Here is a 23,992-nt window from a genome sequence, read left to right as displayed (position 1 = left end):
AAAAACAGTAAAAGAACTAAAAAAAGAGCCACCGTGGCTTAACAACCATGTAAAAGAAGCAGTGAGAGATAAAAAGGCATCTTTTAAAAAATGGAAGTCAAATCCTAGTGAGGTAAATAGAAAGGCGCATAAGCCCTGCCAAATTAAGTGTAAAAATGTAATAAGAAAAGCCAAAAAGGAGTTTGAAGAACAACTAGCCAAAAACTCCAAAGGTAATAACAACATGTTTTTTTAAGTACATCAGAAGCAGGAAGCCTGCTAAACAACCAGTGGGGCCCCTGGACGATTGAGATACAAAAGGAGCACTTAAAGACGATAAAGTAATTGCGGAGAAACTAAATGAATTCTTTGCTTCAGTCTTCACGGCTGAGGATGTTAGGGAGATTTCCAAACCTGAGCCGTCCTTTGTAGGTGACAAATCTGAGGAATCGTCACAGATTGAAGTGTCACTAGAAGAGATTTTGGAATTAATTGATAAACTTAACAGTATCAAGTCACCGGGACCAGATAGCATTCACCCAAGAGTACTGAAATAACTCAAATTGAAATTGCGGAACTATTAACTATGGTTTGTAACCTGTCCTTTAAATCAGCTTCTGTACCCAATGACTGGAAGATAGCTAATGTAACGCCAATATTTTAAAAGGTCTCTAGAGGTGATCCCGGCAATTACAGACCGGTAAGTCTAACATCAGTACTGGGCAAATTAGTTGAAACAATCGTAAAGAATAAAATTGTCAGACACGTAGAAGAACATAAATTGTTGGGCAAAAGTCAGCATGATTTCTGTAAGGGGAAGTCATGTCTTACTAATCTATTAGAGTTCTCTGAAGGGGTCAGCAAACATGTGGACAAGGGGGATCCAGTGGACATAGTGTACTTAGATTTCCAGAAAGCCTTTGACAAGGTCCCTCACCAAAGGCACTTACGTAAATTAAGTTGTCATGGGATAAGAAGGAAGATCCTTTCATGGATTGAGAACTGGTTAAAAGACAGGGAACAAAGGATAGGAATAAATGGTAAATTTTCAGAATGGAGAGAAGTAACTAGTGGTGTTCCCCAAGGGTCTGTCCTAGGACCAATCCTATTCAACTTATTCATAACTGATCTGGAGAAAGGGATAAACAGTGAGGTGGCAAAGTTTGCAGATGATACTAAACTGCTCAAGATAGTTATGGAGTACAGGAGTCGACGGCAGAGCGATAAATAGATCCCCGATAGATCGATCACTACCCACCGATCCGGCGGGTAGTGTAGACGTACCCTAAGGGGGGATATGATAGAGGTATATAAAATCATGAGTGGTGTGGAGAAACTGAATAAGGAAAAGTTATTTACTTGTTCCCATAATATAAGAACTAGGGGCCTCCAAATGAAATTTAATGGGCAGCAGGTTTAAAACAAATAAAAGGAAGTTCTTCTTCACACAGCACACAGTCAACCTGTGGCACTCCTTGCCTGAGGAGGTTGTGAAGGTTAGGACTATAACAAGGTTTAAAAGAGAACTAGATAAATTCATGGAGGTTAAGTCCATTAATGACTATTAGCTAGGATGGGTAAGGAATGGTGTCCCTAGCCTCTGTTTGTCAGAGGGTGGAGATGGATGGCAGGAGAGAGATCACTTGATCATTGCCTGTTGGGTTCACTCTCTCTGGGGCACCTGGTGTTGGCCACTGTCGGCAGACAGGATACTGGGCTGGATGGACCTTTGTTCTGACCCAGTATGGCCATTCTTATGTTCTTATGTTTTTATATCATTGGTTAAAGCTGGATAGTGGAATAGTTTCCAGGGTAAGTGCGATCTAGGGGTGAAATCGTACCTCATTCAAGTCAATGGGAGTTTTGCCATTTATTTCAGTGAGGCCAGGATTTCACCCTCAGACTTCAGAGGCAGAACATGAAGGCTACTGTGAAACAATATTTGCCTAGGCAGGAGAATTTTCTGTCATGCTAAGAGAATATCCATCCTCCAAAAAACGTTCTTCAGTGAATTCACTGCCAGTGATAGGTGCTACATTGACAGCTCCAGAGATGGAAATCTTCTGTTTATTCAGAATGCTGGTAGGGCAAATGTAGCAACAGTGCACGCTTTCACCAAAGAAGAGATCCCTCACCTGAAGTGGCCACTCTAGTCTCCATGGCGTGGGGAGATCTGTATTCTCCTTAACTAGACTGTAAACAAGCTGAAAAACAAGGTGGGTGAGGTAATATCTTTTATTGGACCAATTTATGTTGGTGAGAGAGACCGACAAGCTTTCGAGCTACACAGAGCTCTTCCTCAGGTTCAATCAGTGCCAGTTGTGATTGTGCCTTTAGTAATGTGACTCCATAACTCAGGAACTGGCCTGAGGCCACTAATTCCTCTCATGCCAGCCATGGAGCAAATCAGATGGTAACAAATTCAACTTGAGCTGAAATTAAACAAAATCAAGCTTCATACTGGAGCTGTCAAGCCCCCCAGCGCTAAGTCTTATTAAATGTAACGCTATCCACCGACCGCAAGCACTGGATTAAAGGTAGCTGTACTAGGGAAGAAGAGATGTTTGAACAGTGCTCTCTTTCCATTAGAGAAGAGTCTACTTTCTGATCTGCTAGCACTTTCTCATCTCTTAATTTCAATGACTGTATTTGAACGGCTTTGCCTTTGGTCTTGAAGCTAACCTAAAGGCAGCCCAGGTGTTTCTGGGGTTTGTACGTGCCTCTAAGTACTAGAGTTATACAAATAATAATAAATGTGAGGTAGCTGACAAGCATGTTAGAGAAGGGCATCTTTGCTTTGGTAGGCCATGCTATCATTATTCACTGAATTAATTCACTGATGAGGTTCTCCAGTTTTCCATTCTGTGAAAAAACAAGTCAACTTTGGTCAAGAAAACTATTTCCCTATGTTCACTTCGAAGGGAAAGTAATTATATTTAGGGTCTTTCTCCTTTGATGTCAGCATTTGAGTCAGATGTTTTGATGTGTGATCCCTTAATTTGAAATAAAACCAATAAAACACTGCAGTAGCACCATGGTATGGTATTTTGGGCCTTTAAGACATAATTCTGTTGTGTTTTTTTAATAGGCGTTAGCAGTATAGATCCTTTGGCACAAAGTATGGCAGCTGTCAAATATACCTAGTAAAATCACTATTTAGTGTTCTTAAGAATTTTGTGTTCAAGCCAAGTTATTGTATTATTCAGTAATCAGGAAGTCCCTTTTTGATGGACTGTATATTGGGTCAGAGTTTGTCAGTCCCTCACCTTTTCAATGGGTCTGATTCTTTGCATAGTTGTTTATAAAAGTGCAAGGTGATTGCAAAGTGGTTGTTATACACTGCCTTGCTTATTTGGTAGCATTTTCTGGTATTTGTTCTGGTATAAATGACTACGCAAACCACAGGCAGCAGAGAATGAAGTCCTGAGGTGTTTTTTTTTTCCCTATGCATAGACTTCACTTCAGGGAGAGGAGAGATTATTGATCTTTCATCAAGTAATTTTCTTCTTTCAGCTACGCAAATTGGACTCTTAACAGCTACTCTTAAAATAAATCCATTTGTTTCCCCCCAACGAACAAATTTGCTATCAGCAGCAGAGTTCCTGATAAGTGGACTTAGAGTTTTTACATTTCAATGGATTGGAGAAATTAGGGACTTCCATCATACCTCGCTATATCTAAGTTCATTATAAATGTGGTGCATTGCCTTGTCCCAACACAAATATAGCATTGTCTTTACCAAAAACAGAAGCTCAGATCCTGTCAACTTCAAACTCTCTTTTTTTTTAGACATAACGTCCTGGATTTCTTCTGTTTGTGTATCTTTTTTGTTATATATCTCTACCAAATTCTTACTAGAGAACTATATTCCATAAGTTTAATTTTTTTGACAATGCCAGTGCCAGGGGTGGCCAACCTGAGCCTGAGAAGGAGCCAGAATTTACCAATGTATGTTGCCAAAGAGCCACAGTAATACGTCAGCAGCCCCCCCACCCCACTCCGAGCGCCTCCCACCCACCGGCAACCCCACCGATCAGCACCTCCCCCTCCCTCCCCGCACCTCCTGATCAGCTGTTTCGTGGTGTGCAGGAGGCTCGGAGTGGGAGGGGGGCGAGCGAGGGCATGGCAAGCTCAGGGGAGGGGACGGGAAGGGGTGGAGTGGGGGCAGGGCCTGTGGCAGAGCCAGGGGTTGAGCAGTGAGCACCCCCCGGCACATTGGAAAGTTGGCGCCTGTAGCTCCAGCCCCGGAGTTGGTGCCTATACAACGAGCCACATTTTAACTTCTGAAGAGCCGCACGTGGCTCCGGAGCCACAGGTTGGCCACAACCTGGCCAATGCATTCTAATGGCCACTCTCTCACCTTGGAAATACACATTTTCTTACCCATGTACTAAAACCCTCTCATCATGCACCATGAATGGTGATTTGAATAACGCTGTAATAGCATTGCCTTTTGGGTTCTCGTGCAAAATTGACTGCCCGTTGTATCCCCAAATGTGGTCCTTATTCACATGGCCACTCTTGCGGATGTTTTATTGGCCAATAACGTGCCCCATGTTTTGGTAATTTAGCTGCTAGGTTGCTTTATGAGCCAATGTCAGCCAGAGGGTGCTGGGGAAAAGCAGTGTGTATAATGCATTGGGAATTATGCATTATTGTCATTTTACAGCCTGAAGGATCTTTAAATCGATGAAACGTGGGGCTGGGCATGACAGAAACCTCACCTGCAGTATTTGCTTTTACATTTTGTGCCTTTTGGAAACTTAGTCATTAAAACAACAGCTACAACCAACCAGACAGATCTTTCCGCCTGCTGTATTTGAGTTACTGCAATGGAAAGACAAGTCAGAATGAAACATAATCTGAACTGAAAGGACAGTGAAGGAAATAGGAAGAAAATACTATTCAAAGTTCAAGAACTTGATATTTTGAGTGTATTGGAATTTACACAGCAGAAAAATATTAACCTCATCTGCACTTCACAGTTTGCCCTTACACGTTCAGAAAGTTGCCGTGATGTAGGGTTTAAAGGGGCCGATGAAGTATACAGCATAGAGCAACGTGTGTCAACTGAGCAGCTGAGATCCATTTCTCATCTCAGTGCAGTTCCTTTTAGTTGGCTCTCTACTCTTAAAAAAATCAAAAAACCTTTGAAAGCAATTTGTTACTACACGTTAATATTTGCTTCCTTTTCCCTAGACCATCTAGAAGCTAAACAAAATAGATGTCTGCCTGCGTATAAGAAGTGAGAGTGTGCCAACACTGCATAAAAAGTGTTCTTAACTCGAGTTAGCTAAGTCATATCAAAATGACAGTGAAGACACAGCAGTTCAGCTTTTAACTCAATGCTGATAAATGCAAAGTAATGCACATTGGAAAACATAATCCCAACTATACATATAAAATAGTGGAATCTAAATTAGCTGTTACCAGTCAAGAGATCTTGGAGTCATTGGAACTCACTTTTTTTTTTTTCACTGTCGACATATTCATAGCATTACTACCTCATTCTTCTAGTTTACCCTTCATTTCCCAGGTTGTTGTGCTACTGTTTTTTTTAATCTCAAAACAAATAAACTTCATGTGTTCAATGCTAAAAGTTACGATGTAAGAAGAGTAGGAAGGTCTTTCTCTCTGATGCTCTGCCTCCCACCTCACCCAAAAGCTGAATTGGGCAAACTTAACTCATGTTGGTGTGTTCTTACATTAAATCAATGGAACTTCACATGAGTATTGACCAGTATGCAGAAGGATTCCATAATCTAGTGATTTTATAAAATACTCTTATTTTGGGTGGATTTTGCAGCTCCTTTAAATATCTAAAGTAAATAGATTTCCATTTGCATCCTCCAGAGTCTCAAAAATTCAAATTTAGGTGCAACATCCATTAACACTGATGTGAAGATTTTATGAAGTGCTTGCCCAGTGACTGAAGTAACAGATGGACTTCTGTTTAGTAGAACTGGAATCCCACTGGATCTCTGCAATATGCATTTTTTCAGTCTGGGTTCTTACATGACCTATTAAAAAGGGGAAACAGCTGATGGTAACAAATTCAGTGTGTATACAACCCTTGATCCAAGATGGGCCATAAATGTTATGGTCATGTACCTTATGTTTAACCTCATCCTGGGGTCGATGTAACTTTTAAATCAATCATATTTTCTTTGGCAGTTGTGTTCCTTCTTGTTGTATACAACACACAGTTGTCATCATTGTCGATAAAGTGCTGTACCAAGCATTAAGCTTGTGTTAACTGCAAAAAGCAAGAGCTAGAAAAATAATGGGCTAATTTCATTCCTGGAACAAATAGAATTATTTTTTATAGCCGAGGCAGAAGATCAGTGAATGCCAACAGCTGATTTCACATGGGATTAGAGGTATTGGGCAAATTTGGGGTCTCCAAACTCTTATACCAGTTAACAGAGTTGAGGTCAGGAAGGAATTTTTCCCCAGAGCAGATTGGCTGGGACCTTGGGGTTTTCTTGCCTTCCTCTGCCATGTGGCATGCAGGCCACCTGCTGGGATCATCTGGGCATATCTCACCTAATCAATCCCCTGCCATTGCAGGGGCCTCGGGCATTGGTGGTCATCGTGGTCTCTCCTGTTCTCTGCTTGTGACAGAAATGCTTTCATCTAACTAAAGTTTTGGGCTTAATACAGGGGTGTCTGTGTGAAATATTATCCCCTGAGATATACAGGAGGTCAGACTTTATCATCTGATAGTCCCTTCTGACCTAAACTCCTGAGGTCCCTTCCAACCCTGATATTCTATGATTCTATGAAACTATAATTGGAGATAAAATCCAATAAAACAACAAGATAGCTCACCGTGCTTGTCTATTACTGTGACACACACAGGGGAGTGAATTCCCCACAATTCCAAAATATATGTTTGTTATACACGCATTCTCTCTTCTCTCTCTCTCCCTCCCATTCCCCCACAAAATCTACATTCAAAAGGAAATGTCAGGACTGCAGAGTGAAGCGCTCAAAAGTCAGGAAGTGAGAACATTCAAGTTGCCTGCATGATGTGTAATGAGTGAGGCACAGGGCCAGGCAATGTCCGATTACGATAAAAAGGAGTATTGAACATCAGCTTTGTTCACTGAACACCATCCCTCAATGAGTGCAGCGAATGAGGCCGGGGAAGGCCTGGGGGGAAAATACTATCTGCTCCCTCCCTCCCCATCTGACAGAGAGGGGGGACATGAATACAGTTTTTCAGTCTCCTGCTCCTCATCTGTTTCGGGGCTTCTGGGATGGGGGAGGAGCAGGTCTCTCTGTCCCCCCCCCCCTCGCAGCTCCTTGTGCTGCATTTCCGCATGTCGCATACCACAGGAGGAGTGGAAGAGCCAGCAGTGAGCAGCTGGAACTGGTGAAGCTACTGAAAAATTGCCACCACACTAGCCCACTGCACTTAGTGGAGCACATTACCCCAAACCAATACCCTGAAAGCTGCAGCTGTCAGCTCCAAAATGCCGTCTTCTCCTGTGGCCCCTGTAGCCATGGAACAGAACTGCCCCAGCCCCGCACCATCCACCTGAGCTGAGCTGGCAGGTGAGGAATGCACTCAGCACTCTGGAAAAAGCGTGTAGCAGCAGCTGTGTGGGGACATTTTCTGGCTGATGCATGAAAAAGCTGCTGCCAGGATTGTGTGCCTCCATACCCTACCTACTGCAGGCTTTTAAGTACGGTCTAGTCATTAATGGGGAACATAAGAACGACCATACTGGGTCAGACCAAAGCTCCATCTAGCCCAGTATCCTGTCTTCCGACAGTGGCCAATGCCAGGTGCCCCAGAGGGTATGAACAGAACAGGTAATCATCAAGTGACCCGTTCCCTGTCGCCCCTTCAGGAAATGCAGAAGTCACAAGGCAGAACTGGGAAAGAACAAGCTATGGAACCCAAATCCTCAGGGTTTGATGAAATTCACCCTGGAATCCTAAAGGGATTAGCAGCAGTAGCACTGGAACCGTTGGCAATTACGTATAAGAGCTCACTGAGGACAGGGGAGGTCCCAACGGATTGGAAATGGACAAGCAGCCATATTTTTTTGAAGGAGGGGGAAAGTAGGACCTAGGAAATTGCATACCAGTAAGTTTAACTTCAGTACCACCTAAACTGCAAGAACAATTAATGAAGTAGTCAGTTTGTAAGCACCTGGAGGAAAATAAGGTGATAAACGCCAGGCAACCAGGGGTTCCTCAAAACCAAATTATGGCCAATTAATTTAATTTATTTCCTTAATAAACTAACAAGCTTAGCGGTTAAAGGGAAAGCGGTGTATGTGACATAGCTTAGCTGTGGTTCCAACTGACAGTCTTATTGGTACTGGAATTGCTGCACATTTGGCAAAAATAGAGAGGTGTGGGAGAGAGAATGAAAAAGTAACTGGAAGTGAAATGTATTACTAGTTTGGTGTAAAGTTCAGAAGTGTTGGTAAGCCCACAGGATTGTGTTCTGGGTTCATTCAGATTTCATATTTCTTGGTGTGGGCTAGTGGTCAGCTGCCTGTAAATATTTAATACGATTGTGGGGTGTGATGATCTCTGATTAGAATGACCAATGAAACCTTCTCCCTCTTACAGCGTTGCTGGATATGTCTATGTTTTTTAGTGAGAGATGTAAAATGGAGTTTGTGAGAGATGGACATTATAGATCCCATGGAAGTTTCTGCAAGGATTAGGGGCTTACCTACAATGTCCTGGCCAAATTCTGGTTTATGTAATACACTGTGCCTTCGTAACATTCTGTATATAGCTAGAACCGGATAAAGTATATCTCAGTCCTAAACTATTGAGTAATAGATCTGTGCTTTATTGAATTCTTGCTATGTCCTGCCCTAGAGATGGCTGCATTTCAGTGGCAGGTGAAGTGCTTCATTTTCCTTTAAAAAACCCTGGGATAACTTGGGATGAATGGCACCACAGAAATATATGGTATATTTAACTTCATGCCTGAAACTGGAAACCAGTGGCCCCGTTCTCCCCGACTTGTACTTTGACTAATTTGCACCTATGTGAAGTAGGCATATATGTTGCCAGATTAGAGTTGTACTGTTTTGCACTCCCTTTGCCGAGATGTAAATGACTGCACAAAGTGCAAGTCAGTGGAGCAGCAAGTCCTAGACGTGAACATGAAACAGTGTCGAACTTTGCTTTGGAGGTAGAACAAGTGGATTTAGCTCTTACTGTTGAGACTTAATGATACAGCAAAAGTACCCTAAGACTTGATTAAATAACTACCTCTTCCAGCTTGCCTTTCTTCTGTTTGCTTTTGCAATAAATGCTCAGTTGAAAGATGCATTGTGCTTTAACCTCTCTCTGCATATGCAAGCAACAGCGGAAAATCTAGATGGTAAGGCACGATATTGCATCTTGGCCATAACACATTAATTCCCCAGTTATAGTTGGTTATTCTGTGCTCTCGGTTTAAAGGCTCTTATTGCATCAGCAGTTGCATTACTATACATAAGTGTGTCTTAATAGAACAATTCATTTCATTGAGTCAGATGGTGTAAACTGGCATTGTTTTGGACTAGCCTGATGGTGAAGTGACAATGTTTTACAACATTGCTGCACTGGGAATCTCAGGGCCTGGTCATTGATTCTTGTTGGATCTTGGCAGGGCCGGCTCTAGGCACCAGCAAAAGAAGCTGGTGCTTGGGGCGGCACATTTTTAGGGGCGGCATGGCCGGCGCCAGAATGCTGCCCCTAAAAATGTGCCCCGGCCGCCCTAGCTCACCTCCGCTGCCGCTCGCGCGCCGCTACTTGCCCTCCCTCCCAGGCTCTCAAACCGAGAGGCAGGGCTGGGGATTTGGGGAAGGGGCGGAGTTGAGGCGGGGCCGGGAGTGGGGTAATTAAAAAACGGGGGAGGGGGGGCGGCCAAAATTGTTTTTGCTTTGGGTGGCAAAAATCCTAGAGCCGGCCCTGGATCTTGGATCTATATCTTGATATTGAATCTATATCTTTGTCTACTAGATTAACAACTTTTCATGTTACTGGATCTTCTTATATTTTTGTGTGCTAGATTAGCAATTGTTTGTTGACCATGCAGGTACTTATGGACTGTGACCAAGTCATCCTTCTCTCCCGGGGTCTATCAAGGAATCTCAGGAGTACCTCATGCCACTGTAGCTGCTCCCGTGGTTGGTAGAGTTTGGAGACTAGAGGAATGTCTGAAGCTATGCAAATTATTATGTATGTAAAATTCAATATACATTTTTTTATAATTTATGGGCCCAATCCTGTGAGATGCTGAGCATTCTCAACTCCTATTGACTTCAGTGCTTCACAGACTCTGGCCCTAAGACATAAAGGGGAATGGTAACAATCTTCCTTACACTTCCGTCCTGTGCCCTCTTGTTTTCATGCTCCTTACTACAAAAGAATGTAGGGAACTTATGTAAATGCAGATGTTCACCATATCAATGCTGGAACCAGAGATGTGAGATCATTGTGTCATACCAGGGTACAATCCAGACCAATAAGTCACCCTGTCACCACTGCCCTCTAACATGGGGTGCTCTTTACAATGCTTTCCTGCTGTACCCTCCAGCCTGGACTGCTCACAAACAACCTCCAGCGTGCAAGTCACTCCCAGCTATGTCTGTGTGTGCACGGCAGCCAGACAGCCACACCTTGGCTCTTACCAGCCTGGGTTATACTGCAGGGTGACCCCAACACACCTCCAGCCGTAGATTCCCCCCACAGCCAGGTATGTATGTCTTAACCCCCCAGCTCTCTCTAGTTTATATAAAGTCTGTTATTTAAACAGACGCTTCAATTTAAACAGACTGGATTGGATAAAACAATAAAACACGTTTTCTAACTAGAAAGAGATTTTAAGTGAGTACAAGTAATGAGGCATAAAGATCAGATATGGTTACAAAAAAAAATAAAGCTAAAATATAACTGGTGCCTAACTTAACAAACGATGTTAAATTTAAAACGCATTTTTCTCAACATTTGCTTTCAGCAGTCTTACTGACTTCTTAACTCAGGATCCCTTCTCCCAGAATCCAATGAATTCTTCCTTTGTGGCTTCAGGTGCTGTGAATGAGATGGGCAGGAGGAGAGAGAGGAGGGCCCTGGGGTGTTTGTCCTTCCTTTTAGTAGTGTCACTCCTCCCCTTGAAAAACATTTCCAGCCGAGATTCAGGAGAAAAAGAGTTTATGTGGAAAGATGTCCCCTGCTGTTTTTTCCTACCTGTTTGAGCTTCCTTTGTCTCCCCTTCCTGCTTGATGACTCTGTTTACTGTTTAATTGCAATTTTGGCAGTACACACATTCCTTTGTTAGGACAGATTTGCCAAGTTCTGCTTGGATAGGGCTGTGGAACATGTGTTAATAACATCATAAAGGGAAATCTTATAACTTCACACACAACATCGCCACACATATTCGACCAGGGCAATAATGACCAGCAAATTATGAGTTTTCAAATGATACCTCGCAAGGCATACTTTGTACAAAGATTATTTCAATAGTGTGTAGGGTGTGGACACAGGGGTACATTCTGTCACAATTATATAACCCATCTCGCCGCATAGTAAACAGTAGTTTTTTTCTTCTTTTATAAAAACAAATTACAATTTGTGCTACACTTTCCAGTTGCTGTGCAAAAGACCTTAACCAGAGTATCGTCTGAGGAACATAGATTATACGATACAGTGTGCAACCTGTCTTAATTATAGTCAAACGTCCTTGATCACCAACTTCTAAATGCATAAAATTGTTCAGTTGCTTTGCAAATCTTAGACACCAAATGGGATAGAAAATCTAATGAAGTTTAAGCTGGCACAATAAATATTCATAGATTCATAGCTTCCAAGGCCATAAGGGACCATTATAATCATCTAGTCTGACTAGGGTGGCCAGGTGCCCAAAAAAGTCTGGTCGAAAAGGGGACCTGACACCCAGAGTCTGGTTACTGCAGATGGGAGAGGTGGGGAGGCGCTGGGTCATCACCTACTCAGCTGGGGCCACCTCCTACCTGCGTCGGGCGGCTGCAACTTCCAGCCCTGGCTCTGCATGCAAGTCCCTCCTGACCTGGGCAGGGGGAGGGGAAAAGAGGAGTAGATGGGGGCAGGGCCTTGGGGGAAGAGGCGTGGCAGGGTTGGGTCGTTGGGGGGAAGAGGCGGGGCAGGGGAGATTCCGGCACTCCTGCTGGAGTGTCTGGTTTTTAAATATTACCAAGTTGGCAACCCTAAATTTGTCCTCCTGTATAAGAGAAACCATAGAACTTCACCAAAATAATTCCTAGAGCAGATCTTTTGGGGGAAAAAAAAATCCAATCTTGATTTTAAAATTGCCAGTGATGAAGAATCCACCACAACCCTTAGTAAATTGTTCCAATAGTTAATTACTCTGTGTTCAAAATGTATGCCCTATTCCCCGTCTGAATGTGTATAACTTCAACTTCCAGCCATTGGATCGTGTGATACCTTCCTCTGCTAGATTGAAGAGCCCATTATTAAATATTTGCTCTCCATGTAGGTAATTATAGATACATTCTTGACATGTACCTGAAAACCATGGTATTGCTCTTTTGTTAGGGCACAGATGTGTGTAAGAGAAATCAGCCGTACCCTTTCTGAAGTGTGCTTCTCCCCCTTTATTCCCTCTCCCACCGCCCCTCCAACACAGAGCTTTGGCTACAGTGTTGGTGACATAACTGTTGCAAACAAGTTCCTCTCTCAATTCTGGTTTTAATTGTGTGCTTTAGACTTCAGTTCTGAACTGTTGTGTTGAGTTGCTGGGCCTAATTCTTTAAGGCCCTATCTCTTGAGCGGTCATGTACACTTGTGCAAAATGGGTGTAAAATGCTGCCATGTTGATTGAAGAGTTGTCACCAGAGGTAGCTGTCTTGCTGTAGCGGATGAAAGGATTCCTTTTATTGTATGTAATTTATAAAGTGCTTTAAGATCCTTTTTGGATATAAGAAGCAGTATAAATTCTAAGTCATTAAGATGATATTTTGATAGTTAAGGTGTTGTAAACTCCATAAATTGGTTTAGAGAAATGGTATAAAAGGGAGAGTGCCCTGATGTCTCCTCTCTTGGCAATATGTGGTATCCACACAATCTGATCTGTAATCTCCACCTCACCCCAACTCTGAACTTTCAGCTGGGACTTGACCTGTCAGAAATAGCTGCCAGTGATTATCCTGAAAGTGTCCTGAATGCCTCAGTCTAGCTCTGTCCAGTCTGTTATTACTGTGCTTGTCGCTGGCATCTAAATATTTTGTGTATGGCTGGTCCAAACTTTTAGACCCCTGTGTGCATGGCTGCATCTACCCCAACAGCTGTACTTCCATAATAATGTGTGTTTACTCCTTTTAGCCTGCTGAAGAGGTAGGAGTTTGCACAGAAGATAAGGAGGCATGGCTTACTAATCAGGAATGATGGAGCAATGGCTGGGGTCACAGCTGCATTTGCCCAGACCTAAAATGCTCTCTGTAGCTTCTTAATAATCATTTGTATAGCATCATAAATGACCCATGTACATGAAATAAGGTATGTCACCTGCCCCAAAGAAGTTACACTCTAAGGGTACGTCTACACTTACTTCCTGGTTCGGAGGCAGGCAATCAATCTTCTGGGATCGATCCCAGAAGTCCTCGCCGTCGACGCCGGTACTCCAGCTCGGCGAGAGGAGTACGCGGCATCGACGGGGGAGCCTGCCTGCCGCGTCTGGACCCGCGGTAAGTTCGGTCTAAGGTACTTCGAATTCAGCTATGTTATTAACGTAGCTGAATTTGCGTACCTTAGTCCGGAGTGGGGGGGTTAGTGTGGACCAGGCCTAAGGCTTTTCTACCCAGCGAGCAGGGTTAGCTTTGTTGGCAGGAGAGTGCTCCTGCTGACAAGGTGCTGTTCACACTGGCACTTGTCACGGCAAAGCTTTTGTCTTTCAGGGTTTGTTTTTGTTTTTTTTAACACCTCTGAAAGACAAACGTTTTGTCCCGTTGCCAGTGCAGACATAGCCTCAGGCAGACAAAACAGAGACATGTTATTGAACCATAGTTCAGGTAAAGGAGGGAGTGGTGAGATTACTGATAAGGAGAAGGAGATCGAAAGAATTCCTGGAAGGAGGTGGCTTTTAAGGAGAGATATAAAGGGTCCACCTTATGGAGAAAAGTGGAGGTTTATTCCAAGCAAAGAGGGCAGCGTGAATGAAGGCCCACAGGTTCAATCTCAGTACTCTTGAGTGCTTGACTTCACAGCTGTGACATTTTTAACATCGTTTTTTTTAGTGGGGTGTGTGTGCGCGTGCACACACAGATGTTTTAAAAATAATCAGACTTGTGTGGTTAAATCCCCCCCCCCAGTTGCTTTGAAAATCTTTCACGCATGTGGGTGTGAATGTTCCTTTTAAGAAAACCTGTTTTGAAATGCAGCCTCATATCAGAAGGCTCCTGGCCATCCTAGACATAGCAATTATGGGTTCCTCTCGCCTCCAAAATTCTCTTCCAAAAATAGGCTGAAAATTAAATGATTATTAAAGTCACTGAGTTCTTCTGGTATTAATTTCAGATTTTCTGGGACTGTCCGCAGTGTGTCTGCAGATCCCTGATATGAGCTGAAGCTGTTCTGAGACCCTGCCAACTCAGATAACATAAGCAAACTAGAGAGACAGGGTGGGTGAGATAATATCTTTTCTTTGGATCACCTTCTGTTGGTGAGAGAGACAAGCTTTCGTACAGCTCTTGTTCTGGTCTGGGAAAGGTACTCACAGTGTTACAGCGAGGTAGAACAGAATGTTTAGCACAGGGGTCGGCAACCTTTCAGAAGTGGTGTGCCGAGTCTTCGTTTATTCACTCTAATTTAAGATTTCGCGTGCCAGTCATACATTTTAATGTTTTTAGAAGGTCTCTTTCTAGAAGTCTATAATATAGAACTAAACTATTGTTGTATGTAAAGTAAATAAGATTATTAAAATGTTGAAGACGCTTCATTTAAAAGTAAATTAAAATGCAGAGCCCCCCGGACCGGTGGCCAGGACCCGGGCAGTGAGAGTGCCACTGAAAATCAGCTCGCGTGCCGCCTACCCTGAGCGTGCTTCATTACACCCCGGTGAGGTAGAGGCGGGAAATGGAGAGATCACTTCGCTTGCCTCTCACTTGAGCTCATTTTAAAACTGGATAAATGAAGCACGGTTCTGGTAAATTGAAGCAAAAATGGCTTGACTAAAATCACACAGCAAGTCAGTGGCAGGGCTGGGAATACAATCTAAGATCACAGTTCCTGGTTCATACCATTACTTAGTGCCAACAAATAAGCAATTCTTAGTCTAGGACCTGTCTGAACTGCATGCTAGGAACTATACAGCCAATGGGCCATACTTCCATGTTAAAGAAAATGACAGCCACGGGTTTGATTGTAGAATTATGTGGGCTAAGCTTTCGCCACCGGTGGTTTATAGAGTTCAGTATCTTTGCATCCTTTCTTATAAACACACCCAAATCAGAAAAGTTTACTCCCCCTAAGAGAATTCCATCCCATTTGTAGTCCTGCAGTACATCATGATAGCCAGTGTAGTTCTTTTCAGCATATATAAAATATTCACACTATATCTGTATAGATCATATATTTAACTTACTATTGTGTGGCTGACTTTTCTCAAATTGAAATTGTATTCATCTGAGACATCCCTTTAATTAACTTGCACAGTTCCATAGGGAGAGGGATATGGAGGAAGCTAATAATAATAATAGTAGCGGCATATCTTATTACCATTGCATATTAAAGTAAAATAAAATGCTGCAGGAGGTGGAATTCCAAGGCCTTTATTTTTAATGAAGATCTTAATAGCATTTAATGTAAATTAAATATAATCACTGTCTGATTTCTGAATGTATCTCTGAGGCTGAAGCATAGTAAGTTAATTATGCTGACAACACACTTGCAGCTACCAAAGTTGAGCACTAAAATGTTGTTAAAAATGTGTTTTAAGAGGGGGATAGAGAGCAATTTTTTTAAGGCCAACAAATTGAAGGATCCAAGTTACAAGTTTACACCAGACTTGAATGTATTATGTACTGCAGGGGTTCTCAAACTTCATGGCACTGCAATCCCCTTTTGACAATAAAGTTCCTACTACATGACCCCGGGAGGGGTCATAACTGCTGATATACTGAATGTAAGGTCAAAATGTATATTAGAATCCAAACAAAGCTGGGATTTTACTCAATTTCAGACATGGAAAAGAATTGAATGTATAGAAGCAATGAGGCCTTTTACTTTCGGGATGCGGATTGTCCATATGGAAATTTCCAACTTCCGTAGATAGACAATTTTTTGAGGTTAAGAAGGTGACTGAGGATCAACTCTAGTGTCTTGTTCTATATTAAATTCTATTAAAAGGAAGTATTTGTTAAACGCTCAATCATGGAACCCTCACTCATGGAAGTCATGCACTTAGTAGGATGACTGATTTGGGGATTGGACTACGAGGTATTCCTCACGACAGAAGATGTAATGATGATAGAGAGTTTGGTTTTCAGTCTGTCCCACTGTAACACTCCCTAACACTTTGCATACGATGGGATGGGATATTTTCCACAAATCAATAAAAATATAAGAGAGTAGCTAAGGGGATCATGAAATAACCAAATGTTATTTGGAGAGAGAGGTGAATAATGGATTTTTTCAATTTGTTGGCAGTTAAAAAAAAATCCTTTCAACTTGAACCAACTCCAAAATTCTGACACATGCTGGTGAACTGAAGAAGTCAACGAGTTTTATTTTGAGTCAGACAAAATATTTTGTATGCCTTGAAACAATCTGGTTTGGTTTGGTTTCCATGCAGTTTTTAACTTAAAAGCAACGGAAATGAAGGCCTAGTTTTGCAAATTTTTGAGGCACAGTGAGCAAGTGGCGGTGGTTGTGGTGGCCAACTTCAAGCCCAGTAGTTAGAGCTCTCACTGGGATGTGAGATACCCAGGTTCAATTTCCCCCTCTGCTTGATATGGAGCAGGGATTTGAACTTGGGTCCCCCACATTGTGGGTGCATGCCTTGGACATTGGGGGCTACAGAATATTCTGGTGTGTTGGTCTCTCTCAATCTCTCCTGTTACAGCTGTTCCACTCTATCATCTGCAGATAGAGAGTACTCTATAGCCTTGTGGACAGGGAACTGATCAGGGAGGGGGAGAGCCAAATCCATGTCCTTGCCCCACATCTCAGGTGAGTGCCCTGACCACTGGGCTCAAAGTTATAAGGTGAGCACACTCCTTCTACCTCCTCCCATTCTGTGAATGGCATCTAAGCCCTAAAAAAATGGCCGAAACTATTTGGTGAATTTGTGTCAAATTCATGAATAGTTTTACTGAAGCTTTCCACAAATTAACTCTTTGTCTGAAAAATTTGCCCAACTCTACTTATGACCAATTAAAATAGTTAAATACCTGTCTACATCTTAGTTTCTCTTTAGTTCTTTGGCCTCTGTGGTGACAAAGGAGTCCACTTCCTCTGCATAGTATTGCTGAGTCCTTAATGTGCATCTGAAGTGGTGCTCTATGGCTCAGGAACTATTATCTTTCATTTATAGGGTTGTTCGGTACGATGCATAAAATTACTGGATTTTGATCACAGACCGCCGTCCTACCTGGGTCAGCTGTTGGGGGTTTCTGGAGTTCTTTTTAATAACTGATGGATCCTGCATAGGCTTGCTGCAGAGGTGAATACAATGGAACATCGTGCCCCTAGGGCAGAGGGCATGTGTCAGACTGCTGTAAGGTGCATATGGTACAACATTGCCGTGGCAGGGAGGGAGGGTGTCAATGGTACAGTGTGTATATGGCAGGATGGTACAATGTGCCTGTGATGGTGTATATACTAAGAACATAAGAATGGTCATATTGAGTCAGACCAGTGGTCCATCTAGCCCAGTATCTTGTCTTCTGACAGTGGATAATGCAAGATGTCTAGGCATTAAGAGGATTCAGGACATGGGCTGAGGACTGCCTGGAAAGAGTTAGATTCCAAACCTCCCTCCCTACCATGTGCTTCTTGGCTGGAGTCAAAGAACAGGCAGGGAAGAGCAGAGATTCTAGAAGGATAAGGCAGCTGGAGCTCATCAGGCAGCCAGGCCCAGCTGCTTTGTATCCCAGACAGGAAAAAGAAGCCAGAGTGCGGGGTGCGGTGCCCTGACCACAAAAAGTGGAGGCTGTGGATGAACATATATTTGTGCCCTGGAAAGACTTTCTTTTTTAGCTGGGTTTGTTCCAAAAAGGAGAAGCTAGAAGGGCTGGCGTGAGGGCCTGGAAGAGAACACCCTTTGACAGTGCCCATGGTACTGGGGTGGAGTGGGGTAGTGGGCCCATAGCAGGGACACCCGTGGGTGGGCGCTGGCACAGTGCGACTGTGGGACAGAAGACCGATGTGTGTTTATTTTCTGTATGAACTACTATCCATTAGATACAGGCCCAGGTTGTGTGGTGTGATAGCAGCAGGATAAATGATTGTCTCTTTCGTTTGCCCTCTCATCACTCCATAGAGGTATTATGGACTCTGGTTGTAGTGTGCCACTGAAGGGGAAAAAAGGTGATTTTCTCCAGATGTCGCAGGAATCTGTGTTACTTCTCTTCAAAACTACCAGGCCTTTTCCTCTGCTTGAGTTTGGTAGAGAAGATAATAGACGGATCTGTATTTCTAATGCAAACATAGTATGTTTGACTACTAACTTGGTAGATTGGCTGCATAAGACCATGTAAAAATGGCTGCGTGTGGCCTTGTAAAAATGTCTTCTAAGCCTCATGTAGTGATATGCTGTGTATGCATTCGAGTGATTTCTCTGTTTTTCTATTGTGTTGGATAACCAGTAAGGCATTGGAAGCCTGTTTTTAAGAAGTAATTGTTCTGTTCACCTGTAATTTATGCACTTGGTTTTCATATTTCTGCCCAACTTTTAATGAGACTTCACTCTTCTAGCGGGGATGAGCAATACAATATGAGTGAGGGGTTGGGATTAATATCTTCCTGCTGACAGCCATGTTTGATTTAGCTGGTAAACTTCTTTGGGCGGAGTCTGGACTAGATTAATCAGGGAGAATTAGGCACCTAACTGCCACTTTGAGTGCCTAAATCGAACATTTAGGTGCTACTGGAATTCACAAAACCACCGCTCAACTGCTGCCTAACCTTCTAGTTGCACTGCAGCGCCTAAATCCCCCTGCTAAACCTCATCCTGACCTACTTTTACTGCCTGATACAGAATCTGTCTCCTGGTCTTCTAGATCTTCCATGGCAATGCCCTCATGTAGCCCTCTGTGTCTCCCTCTCCATTGCGCAGCACTGGGCAGGCTGTCAGCACTCAGTAAATCCAAGAAATAATCATCATGAACACGAGAGAGTCAGATAACAGAATGGATTAGTCTTGCTTCCTGCTAGCACATTTAACCGCCTATAGCCACAACTGCAGCATGTACCCTCTTGGTGTAAATTACAGATCGGAATGCCAAACCTCATCCTGACCTACTTCATCCTCATCTAGCTCCTTCATCACATCTCTTTCTGTTATACGCCCTCTTTTTTTTTTTCTCTTTCTGTCCAGCCTTCCTCTCCTCCTCTGTTATTGCCAAACCAGCTATCTGTAACAGTCTGTCTGCTTCCCTCCACCCACCACTGACTCCCTTTGCACCATCCCATATTAAACCACAGATCCACACCCATATCTCTTGCTGACTACAACTGGTGACCATTTGCTGGATCCCCTCTCTAGCATTTACTATTATCCAACCTTCATGTTGCTGCTTCTGCTATTTATACCTGCCGTCACAGCTTCATCGCATAGCCTGTGTGTATTCTGGTGTTATAGCTGTAGTGTGTTATGAGAGTTATGTGAGTGAGTCATTATAAAATTAAATTGTAATTTGCATGGTCTCTTTTTTTCTACAGGCATGCAACCCAGCAAGAGACCAATAAAACCGTTACTACCAGCACGAAAGCTATCAAGCAGCTGTCTGAGATTGTCAGAGGTTCATCTAGGGTATGTGCCTTTTGAGATGCCATTTAGATAGAAAGTTTGGTTTTGGTTTTTAAAGATAAGTGGTGGACAGCAAGTGCCTTAAAGTTGCTGAGCTCGGTAACTTTATAATTTTCTTTGCTTTGATATAGTGATAGTGTTGAATTGCATGCTGCCTCGATAAATCATCATTGCAAAACAGATTCAAGGGACCACTGAGGACTTGTGGAAAGAGCTCTCTCCTGAGGCTGGCTCTCATTAACTTAGAAATCTACAGCCACATAGTGAAATCCCAGCTCTTTCCTATACTGTGTTTAAAACTTAAGCACCCACCTGTCAACTGGAATAGCAGGGGAAGGTCCCATAGAAGTCCTTAGACACTAGTCAGTGATGATGTCAAGAGAGGAACAAATTACACACTGGGTACAGGTGAGTCTGCAAATAGGTGAAAGTGGATGTAAGTGGCAAAGGAGTGACACTCGCATGGTGTGGCATTCATTGAGTGCAAATATGTTCAATTTACATACTGAGAGGCAGAGATGGGAAAATCAGAGCATGCTGAAGCTCGCACAAAAGTTGCTGCTGGTGGTCCCCTTATGCCTAGTGTCCCGGTAGGTAGAACACTCACCCAGGATGGGGGAGACGGGGGTTCAAAGCCTCACTTTGTAAATTAAGGCAGTTCCTCACCATATTATAATTTATGCTATGCCAGCCCCAATTTTTGCAGGGGCATATTCAACCCCTATCCACCAAGATCTTGACAGTGCCCCCCGCAATGTCATAAGTCCTGCAAGCCTTTCTGGGAACAATTATTTAGCCACATGCAATCAGGCTATGATCAGAAAGCAGATTGGGCTAAACAAGACTTAAAAAATAAGTATCTTGTGCTGGATCCCATGCCAAAGATTCCTGGGTTTGACTTTCCATGGTCACCTTGGTCAACTCTGAACCAACCTTGGTAGATGTGGACATCTAATGTACAAATTGAAAATCAAGAACTTCCCGGTGTGCAAGTGTGGTTCCCCATGGCAGACCATCGAACATATCGCTACATACTGCCCAATTTATAAATATGGAGGAGGCATTACTGCAATAAATTGTGCTATTCCTGATGTAGCCATTTGGCTTGATCAACTTCAGGTGAAATTGTAGTTGCTGCTCTACACCAGCCATAGGAAAGAAGGAGAAGAAGAAGCAGCTCCTAACATAAGCCGGTGCATCTCTCATTGACTCACCCAAATTGGTGTGGGTCACACCCCTACTGGTTGTCCAGCAATTTCTAACAATTTGCCACTTACACCCATTTTCTGACCAACTTGTTTCTAATGTGTAACTTATCACCATTTATGTCACTGCTGAATTTGGTCCATCACATTCTCATTGGGGAAGAGGACAGGGCTTGCTGTGTGCTCATAAGAACGGCCATGCTGGGTCAGACCAATGGTCCATTTAGCCCAATATCCTGTCTCTGACAGTGGTCAGTGTCAGATGCTTCTGGCAGTTGGAGGTTTAGGGACACTGGAGCATTGGGTTGCATCCCTGACCATCTTGCTGATGGACCTATCCTCCAGGAACTTATCTAGTTATTTTTTTTAACACATTTATACTTTTGGCCTTCACAACATCCTTTGACAATGAGTTCCACAGGTTGGCTGTGTGTTCTATGAAGAAGCACTTCATTTTTGTTTGTTTTAAGCCTGCTGCCTATTAATTTCATCAGGTGACCCCTAGTTCTTGTGTTATGTGAAGGGATAACTAACACCTCCTATTCACTGTCTTCATACCATTAATGATTTTATAGACCTCAATCATATCCCCCCTTACTCATCTCTTTTCTAAATTGACCAATCCCAGTCTTGTTGATCTGTCCTTATATGGAAGCTGTTCCATACCCCATAATCATTTTTGTTGCCCTTCTTTTTACCCTTTCCAATTCTAATATATCTCTTTTGAGATGACCAGATCTGCATGCAGTATTCAAGGTGTGGGCATACCATGGATTTATATAGTGGCATTATGATATTTTCTATCTTATTATCTATTTGTGTGTTAATGGTTCTTAACGTTCTGTTAGCTTTTTTGCCTGCCACTGCACAGTGAGTGGATGTTTTCAGAGAATCCTCCACAGTGACTCCAAGATCTCTTTCTCGAATGGTAACAGCTAATTTAGACCCCTTTTGTATGTATAGTAGGGATTATATTTTCTGATGTGCATTACTTTGCGCTTATCAACATTGACTTTCATCTGCCATTTTGATGCCCAGTTACTCAGTTTTGTGAGATCCCTTTGTAACTATTTGCAGTCTTCTTTGGACTGAATTGTCTTGAATAACTTTCTATCATCTGCAAATTTTGCCACCTCACTGTTCACCCGCTTTTCCAGATCACTTATGAATATGTTGAACAGCACTGGTCCCAGTACAAATCCTTGGGGGACCTCCATTGTGAAAACTAACCATTTATTCCTGACCTTTGTTTCCTATCTTTTAATCAGTTAGTGATCCATGAGAGGATCTTCCCTTTTACCCCATGACTGCTTAGTTTGCTTAAGCACCTTTGGTGCTCATCTTGGAGAACAGAATCAACTTGAGTATTTATTAAATGACAGACCCCGGTAACACAGTAATTCAGTAGCTAAAACAAGAATATAATCACTGTCTCTCAACTACCAGTCCTTTACCCACCCTACTAGAGCATGGACCCACATGCCATACCTTCTCCTTACTGGATTGTGTCCTGGTGCACTCTCAGCAATCTGTGCTCTCCTCACACCTGCTCTTCCTGTAGCTTTCACTACCTAACGTTCCCTTGCACCTTCGGCTACCTCTCCACCCCCACAGCTGCGTCTCCTTGATATTCCCCTACGACATTCTCTCCCACTCTGCGTTTGCCCTCCTTGTGGGTCCAGGGCTGCCGCTCCCCCAAACTATCCTTGCATCTTCTCCCTCCCGCCCTGATGTTCCCCAGAATTCCACATTTCCTTCCTTCCTAGACACTGCTCCCAGTGTCCCTCCTCCTAGAACAAGTATTAGTAGAACTGCCCAACTCAGAGTTTGTCCATATAGTCCCTAAGGGGGTGAAGCTGTGTTAATGTAAAACTCCATGTTTTATGAAGGAGCACAAGCATTGTTTCTTACTGTTGCCTGCTTGTATTGAGTGGTAAAGAAAAGGATGTAGCAGCAAATGAATACTCTAGCGAGGGTCGCGGTAGCCTTTGTCAGAGAGAGAATGAGCTGTGGGGCTGTTGAATGGTCAGATCAAAGCTGGCTGGAATGAAACAAAAGATGCCTCACTGACTTTACAAAGATGTGATGGCCTGGCCATTCTGTGCAGATCCCCATGTTATTTTGTGCAACACAAATTGGGTCCAGGGGGAAGTCAAATAAGGTGAGCTGAAAAATAATGGCAGTGCCTTATGCTTGAATGTCATTATCAGCCCTTGAAGCCCAGGTGGATTCCAGCAGAGGAGGCTGTGGTCAGAACAGGTTTCACTGTAATGGATGGAAAGTTTTTAAATTAAAGAAAGTATATTTAAGAGCAGAAAGGAAAAGAGACGCAAACGTTTATGGTAATAGAAGAAATAAACTCGCAACTCTGTGTTGACATCACATAATAACTTTTCCTCTCCCTGGTCAATTAATTTAACAAATCTTTTTTTACTCTTGCTTTATAACAGTGTGTAGCTTAAATAATTAAACCTACAAATTTTGATGTAAAACCTGTAGATTTTCTCCCTTATATAAAACAGATGGCTCTGATAGGGATTGGTTGCTGGGTCTCTAAGTCACTCTGGGGGAATCTGTGGATAGTGTTCCAAAGCTTTCCTCTTGTAAAGTTTCTTATAGCATGAGAAACTTTCCATTGATTTAAAGCTTTATAGTCAGTCCCTTCTGATCCATTTTTCTGTGTACTGCTTTGCACAAGAAGTTTTTCTTGTCCAACAGTGATGTGCCACCAGCCAAGTGCATTATGGGTTCTCCCCCCCCCCCCCGCCGCCTTCCTTTAAAGCATCATTTAGGGACTAGAATTGTTGGAGGCAGGAGGCCC

General features: G+C 42.9%; 1 protein-coding gene across 8 annotated transcripts in view; it reads left to right on the top strand.

Moving 5' to 3' along the window:
- The window catches only part of TSNARE1 (t-SNARE domain containing 1), a 686,859-nt gene that overhangs the window by 326,505 nt on the left and 336,362 nt on the right, over positions 1-23,992 (top strand). For all 8 annotated transcript variants that reach the window (XM_026646872.1, XM_026646868.1, XM_026646856.1 and 5 more), the window contains one exon: positions 19,879-19,969. In XM_026646872.1, coding sequence (XP_026502657.1) covers positions 19,879-19,969 — 91 coding nt within the window. The remainder of the gene's footprint in view (positions 1-19,878; positions 19,970-23,992) is intronic.

Source organism: Terrapene carolina, unplaced genomic scaffold (genome assembly GCF_002925995.2).
Source record: "Terrapene carolina triunguis isolate 2854851 unplaced genomic scaffold, T_m_triunguis-2.0 Scaffold58, whole genome shotgun sequence".
Classification (NCBI taxonomy): domain Eukaryota; kingdom Metazoa; phylum Chordata; order Testudines; family Emydidae; genus Terrapene; species Terrapene triunguis.
This window is presented reverse-complemented; position numbering and strand designations above follow the sequence as displayed.